General features: G+C 39.0%; 1 protein-coding gene across 2 annotated transcripts; it reads right to left on the bottom strand.

The window, feature by feature from the left end:
- Positions 1-1,280: 1,280 nt before the first annotated feature.
- PBDC1 (polysaccharide biosynthesis domain containing 1) lies at positions 1,281-5,751 on the bottom strand. 2 transcript variants are annotated; one of them, XM_040467102.1, is made up of 6 exons: positions 5,618-5,751; positions 5,468-5,533; positions 4,130-4,189; positions 3,480-3,620; positions 2,142-2,253; positions 1,281-1,828 (listed from the first exon to the last, which is right to left on the bottom strand). In XM_040467102.1, exons 1-6 carry the CDS (start codon positions 5,645-5,647, stop codon positions 1,578-1,580), a joined length of 660 nt encoding a protein of 219 aa, XP_040323036.1. In that variant the 5' UTR covers positions 5,648-5,751; the 3' UTR covers positions 1,281-1,577. The 2 variants fall into 2 exon arrangements, with proteins under 2 accessions (XP_040323036.1, XP_040323037.1); XM_040467103.1 differs by having other exon boundaries at positions 4,130-4,240; positions 5,618-5,654.
- Between the last annotated feature and the right edge of the window lie 1,166 nt (positions 5,752-6,917).

Below are 6,917 nucleotides of genomic sequence, written 5' to 3'. Positions count from 1 at the left end.
AGTATGAAGTATTTAACACTCTCCTACCCATTTAAAAACATATTTCTCATAAAATGAAGTCTAAACAGATGTTTTAAATATTTTTAAGAATTGGCTAAAGAGAATTCATAGAGAAACCTATGTGCTTCATGCACAACTGTTGCTACTAGTTGTATGTATCTCTAGTTCAGCTCTTGCCTAGAAAATAATTTATCAATTAAGTTTAACTTTTATTTTTCTTCTATGTCCACTGGGGGAAAAAGCCTCATTTTCCCCACTTCTTTGCTCTGATAAATCCTGTCCTCAATGATCATGCTGTGGTTAGTTTTAAAAGTATTTATTTACTATTTGTACTGTAAACATTGTGGCTTCCTCTAAATAGTTTTGGCATCAAGGTCAGTAGGTCTATGGGGACATGCACAAACTTTATACATATATAAAGATAACTGAAACATGCACTCTTAAAAGTCATTAGATGAGAAGAAACCCCCTTCCCAATCTATATAAAATCAACTGGTCTATTTTTTGAGTCTGACAAAATATTTTAAAATGTTCATTTTTACATTTATATATAGTGTATAAATGTATGTTATTGTTCTTAGCATTATAAAAGGGAAGTCACTCTACCAGGCTTTATATTAATTATTATTTTGAGCTAGCTTTCAGGTAACAACTTGGGTACCAGAAGAGAAGCAGGTACTGAAGCAGGTCCAGTCCTCTTCTAATGTGAACTGGGCCACATTCACTAGTCTGTTAGGCTCAGGCCCCTGCTCTTATCACCAAAGAATATTTATCAAATATTTTGTGAGATATATCAAAGAAAATAAGAAAGCTATACTTACTCAAATACCAAGAGTCAACTCTTATATACGAACTTCTAATCCCCAAACCATAAACAGGGCACCTGAGTGGCTCAGTAGGTTAAGAGTCTAGCTCTTGATTTCTGCTCAGGTCATAATCTTATGGTTCATGTGATTAAGCCCCGTACTAGGCTCCACGCTGACAGTGGAGCCTGCTTGGGGTTCTCTTTCTCTCTCTCTCTCTCTCTCTCTCTCTCTCTGCCCCTCCCCCACTCATGTAAGTGAGCACTCTGTCTCTCTCTCTCTCTCAAAATAAATAAACTTTAAAAAAAGTCATATACAACTTAACAGGTTTGAGAAACATTCACTATAGGAAACAATGATAAGCATTTAAAAACAGGCATAAATCATTTTATATGACATGATAAAGAGGTTATATACTTGAAAAAAATCTGAAGTGTCAAATAATTTGAAATATCTTTTAAAAGTCAATCACAGATATAGTCATAAGAACCAAAAGAAATTTATTTATAAAATTTCTTACTTGACCAGTGGTGAGAACCAGGAAATACTATACCAAGCAACAATCAACTAAGACCCCACTTATAGTCTTTAAGCCAGTTCATACAAGAGAACAACCAAAGTAGCTCTTGATTATTAGGCTAGAAAGATGTCCTTCTGCGTGTCTTTCAATTGCACAATGACATATATTTAACCACAGGAGTCTGTGCGGCCAGTATCATGGTATCTATAGACTTAGTTGAGTCACAGCTTCTAGGGGGCTATTCCTTGTTTAGCTTACATAGCTGTTTCACTACTCTTGTTGATTTCTTTGTTGGCTTCTTTCTCTTTTTCTTCTCCTTTGTTGGTTTTCACTTTTTCTCCTTCTCTTTTGGCTCCTTTCTCTTCTGCTCTTCCACTGTCAGCTTTCTCTCTTCCATGGTTGCCTTCTTTCTCTACTTCTTTGTCATGAACACTGATGTAAACTGCTTTGTTATAGCCTTCCCGGTTCCGAGCAATTTCAATGGCAAAAAATTGTATCCTGGGGGCTGAAAGGTGAATAGAATTGATTATTGGTCATAGTCACAGTTACTTCTCTAAACCTACTGGAAATCTACCAAAAAAGCTGAACATTCAAAGTATTCCAGAACAGTCATAAACTTGAGAGATGTGGAATTCTAATCTTGTTAAATGAGGCAGAAAATACTCAACTATCTTATCTCACTCAACAAACAGTAACATGATCTTTAAATATATAACAAATAAAATGATCCCCAAACTATTCATGTCATTAATTCCTTTGGTAAAACCAGATCCCTCACTTTCTTTATACAGAAACAATTATAGAGGCAAGAATCTCACCAAAGATGGTGTTTTCCTCAGTGTAGCCCTGAGAACAATCCAGTCGTAGCAAAGTACCATAGTTGAAGTCTTCTACAATTCCGTCAAACTTCAAGCAAAATGGCCTCCACTTCTATAAAGGCAAAAAAGATGCCCTAGATGACAAATGCAGGAGGCTGGTGAAGTCAGGCCAGGGAAAGGGATTCCACTTGCTCAGTAAGGAAAATAGCCATAGGGAAAGAGACTATGACTGAGCTGATTTCTAGTTTCACTAGCATTGAGTTTCTGTGCTAACTATTGTCTTTAGACTGGTATTTCCCAACATGAACAATATTTTAACTTGACAAAAATATTTAAATCCTTAACTACAGAATTAAAATTTGATTTAATTTTTTTTTAATTTTGTTTTGAGAGAGACAGAGCACAAGTGGGGGAGGGGCAGAGAGAGGGAGACACAGAATCTGAAGCAGGCTCCAGGTGCCAAGCTGTCAGCACAAAGCCCGCCACAGGGCTCAAGTTCATGAACCCAAATTCATGAACTGTAAGATCATGACCTGTGCCAAAGACAGATGCTTAACCCACTGAGCCACCCAGGCACCCCTAAAATTTGATTTCTTAAACATATTGTTTTGTTTTTAAGTTATTGTTAACTCAGCCCAAAATAGCTATTCATCTCCACTGAAGCACAAATGAGACCAAGGTGGCAGGAATGTGGCACAAAGTCACAAAGTTAAATTTTAAGAAAGAAGTCCATTCACTAGAGGCAATTTTCCAAAGATCAGTAACAACCCGCTAAGTGTTAAATGTTTACATTTTTCATAAGACAAGGACCTACCCTCAGGGAAATATTTTCCCCACTATAATAGTTTTAGCACACTGTCAAAGTATAAGATAATCAGGTAAGTAATGTGAAACCTAAGTTTTCCGATTACCCATGGCCCACAATAATGTGAACTTAAATCCAGATAATTCAACACCTCTCTGTACCCTATTTGCCAATCGTCCATCCAAGCCTTCTGGCTAAACTACTAACATAAGTAAATTTGTTTCTCCTCCCCTGAAAAGGCTGGGTAGAAAGGGATGAAATGTCAAAGAAAGAAAGAAAGAAAGAAAGAAAGAAAGAAAGAAAGAAAGAAAAGAAAAGAAAGAGATCCAGTGAACATGAAAAACTCATAAACCAGGAAAATGTTTATTTTGTTTCATAACTTACTTATTAGTTGATTATAACTACATAAAAGCCCTGGTTCTTTACATATTTCCTTAAAACAGACAGAAAAAAGTTTAAATGTATAAAAATGTATTTACAATCAATAATTGTTGGTCAGATTATAGGTAATATTTAAGAGAGAGAAATCTTACCTCTTTAGCTGATTCTGATTTGAGCTCTTCTGGGTCCAACACATCTATCCTGAGTTTCTCAAAATTTTTTCGAAACTCAGAATAGATTTGGTCATCCACTTTGGTGAGTTTCAGGAACTGTGGGTCAACTGATGAAATGAGCTGCCAGACATAAGACAACACACAGATGCTAATCTCTAATTTGCTACACTTCTTTCCTCCTTCCCCAGAAAATCCTTATGGTTCTAAGGGCAGAAGACTTTATTAGGAAGTACAGACAGACTAGGTCCCAGTTGAAATCATGACATAGTTTTCAAGGGCCATGATCTACTACAGTCCTTTACACAATTTAAACATTTTCGGTCCTAGTACTGCCTGAATATTGCCCTCTATGAATTGTTCATTCAGTCACCGAACATTTATTAACTGCTTACTATGGGCTAAGAATTATTTTGCCAGTTAGCAGCAGAAAACTGGGCAAAGAAATACAAGTCCTCATTGTCAAAACAAAATTCACTTCCACCCCCCTGTTTTCTGTGGGTAAGATCTTACAGTAATAAAAATTATCTCCAAAATACAACTGCTTAACTTCTGAGCACAGTCATTAGCAAAGAACCATACACTACAATTACATGTTTAATTCTGCTTAATAATGAAGACAGACAACTCACCTTGTAGTAGACTTCAGCATGCTGCATTGCTTTCATGGCCCAAGCCATCTCAATATCAGGCTGCAAAGGAGTGAAGAATGAATGCCAGGTCAGAATCTCCAAATCTTGCTACTAGAGAACAAATTAAGGATGTCTGTAGAGGTCTAGTTAATGCTCAATAACACTACCAAATGTGGTGTTACTGTCAAAGGATAAAAACTGAACTAATGGGTCTGGACAGTATAAAACTTTTATCCTTATGAAGGAAACTACCTACCAAAAGAAGCTACCTACACAGTCTAATCAACAGCAAAAGCCACTGGCTCTTTTCCCAGCAGCTAGTGAAAGCATAGGAGACTACATATAGTGGTAGATAAATTGCCTTCTCAGGACTGAGTTAAATCACTGTAAAACTGACTGAAATAATATATTCACATACAATACTGAGTTGTTGGGAGTACAAAGTAAGATAATGGAAGTGAAATATTCTTCACTTTTAATAGTGTAGCATGTTATAATCATCATTTGTGCTTATCAGATAGCCAATTCCCCATCCTATAACACTTAAAAATGAATCAGTATTGTGGAGCCAGCTAGGTTATAAATAAGCCTTACCAAGTACCCACCACCTGTTCCATTAAAATCTCCCACTCCAGCTAGATGGATCTTTTTCACTGAACCCAGAAAAGCCACTTGCATTTTTGCCTCCACACCTTACACCAGGTCCTTTTCCCAACTGCCAACCCATGTACTTTATCCATCTATACTTTGAGGATCCAGCTAGAGATTCACTTTCTCAGTGAAGTCTTAAGACCTCTACTGTCTCAGTTCTAAGGGGTTTCTTCTTGGGCTAAACTCCTTTAGATCTTATATCCTAATCTAGTATACATCAATGATATTTTTATTTGAGTGTTACTATATTGTCATGTCCAGGTGTCTTGTATCTCAAAAATATCATGTGCTTTCTCTTTAAGAATCTAAACTAGACACACCATAAGTCAGTGCCATTTTACTGAATAAGGTTATCACTCAGGAACCTTTAAAAATTAGTGATTCCACAATCTTATCCCCCTCCACAATATTTTCATTTAATTGGTATATATTGCGACCTGGACAACAGAACATATAAAAGCTTCTCAGGTGGTACTATTGCAGCAAAGTTTGGGAACAATTTCCATTGGCATTTGGCATGGGTTTGTGGATCAAAAAGATTAGAATTAATAAAAAAGTGTGGTCTCTGGCCGGCAAGGAGAGGGTTCACAGAAGATATCAGGTCAGGGGGTCACAATTTTCTTGTTAGGCCCTGCAGACATCCCAGGGTAGTTGGGTGAGTGGAAGCTGGGGGTGAGTCATACTCACATCGTTGCCATAAGACTCAGCTGGGAGAGAAAGAGCATGTGCCACAGACACCAGTTCCCCGGAAACCTGGGAAGGGAAAAAGAAGAGGGGAGTCATGTTCAATGCTCGACCCGGCTCGAATTCCCCACCCACCCCAGAGCAGCGTCTCACCGGCTCAGCAGTCACACCAGTCGCCTCCATGTTGCACACACAGAGCAAGCACCCGTTTCCCGGAAATGACTATACGTGTGCTCTTTCTGCAGTTGGTTGGAAAAGGAGGGCCGGGCCAGACTGGCTCTCTTCCGGCTGTGCCTGCATGCAATCTCCCTCGCCTGGAGGAGGGTGGAGGCGGAGTCACTGGCCCCGCCTCCGATGTGCTGCCGGGGCTCAAAAGGGTGTGGCTTTGTTGCACAGTCTGAGATGCTTGAGGGGGTCTCAGGTAGCTGAATGCTCATTAATATCACTGGTGATCAAGCGAAAAGCCTGAGTTAAAGCTTTCGCGTGCCCAACCCGCTGAGTGACCAGCAGAGATTTGGATTCACACTCTCCATTTGTGCAAGCAGGTGCATACACCCATACAGCACACACACCCCCAATACTCCACCTTGGGAGTAAATTACAAACAAGCATGGTGCTAGGCAATAGAATGAAGGGATAAAGAAGTTAGTCCCTGTTTTGGAAGAAGTGCATACAGTGAGAGGGAATCTAAAGTGGTTGTCAAGTAATAGCATTATGCATGTGGAACAGAAAGAGAGGATAAATACACTGAATCATAAAGGGCAACCAGCAAAAGAGGCCAACCAGGCAAGGAAGGACACGCCAGGGAGAGAGAATTGCATGTGAAAAGGAACTTAAGAACTGAAACCAACGGGACTTTATTACAAATGTAAAAAAAAAAAAAAAAAAAAAAAAAAAAGCTGAAGTAAGAGAGTAGTCATTTATAATCTTAAGGGGAAAGTTGGGTTTTCTATGGTGAATATTAAGGATTTCAGACTTTCACCAAAAGGAATGGTAGGCTAATAAATATCTTTAAATAGACAGTCTTGTGAGGAAAAATAAGTTCTAAGAAGATCATTAAAGGAAAGAGTGGAAGATAACTTTGAAGAAGGCAATTTTGCCGGCACAGAGAACAAACTGAAGGCACAGGATGATGGAGACTTAACAAAGGCAATAACAGTTGAGACGGATTCTGAGACTTAACAAGGGAAATAGAATCAGTAGAACTTATGGGCTAATTGGGTATGGGGGATAAAGAAGAATCAGGATTCCAGTGTGAGTCCCAGATTTCAAAACGGGATTTGGGAATGCATGCATTGAGCTAAAAAACACAAGAGAAGGGATGATGAGCTTAATTTGAGGAGTTGAGGGGCGCCTGGGTGGCGCAGTCGGTTAAGCGTCCGACTTCATCCAGGTCACGATCTCGCAGTCCGTGAGTTCGAGCCCCGCGTCAGGCTCTGGGCTGAAGGCTCAG

The sequence above is a fragment of the Herpailurus yagouaroundi genome, unplaced genomic scaffold (genome assembly GCF_014898765.1).
Source record: "Herpailurus yagouaroundi ecotype Mexico unplaced genomic scaffold, PumYag 67203, whole genome shotgun sequence".
Lineage (NCBI taxonomy): Eukaryota > Metazoa > Chordata > Mammalia > Carnivora > Felidae > Herpailurus > Herpailurus yagouaroundi.
This window is presented reverse-complemented; position numbering and strand designations above follow the sequence as displayed.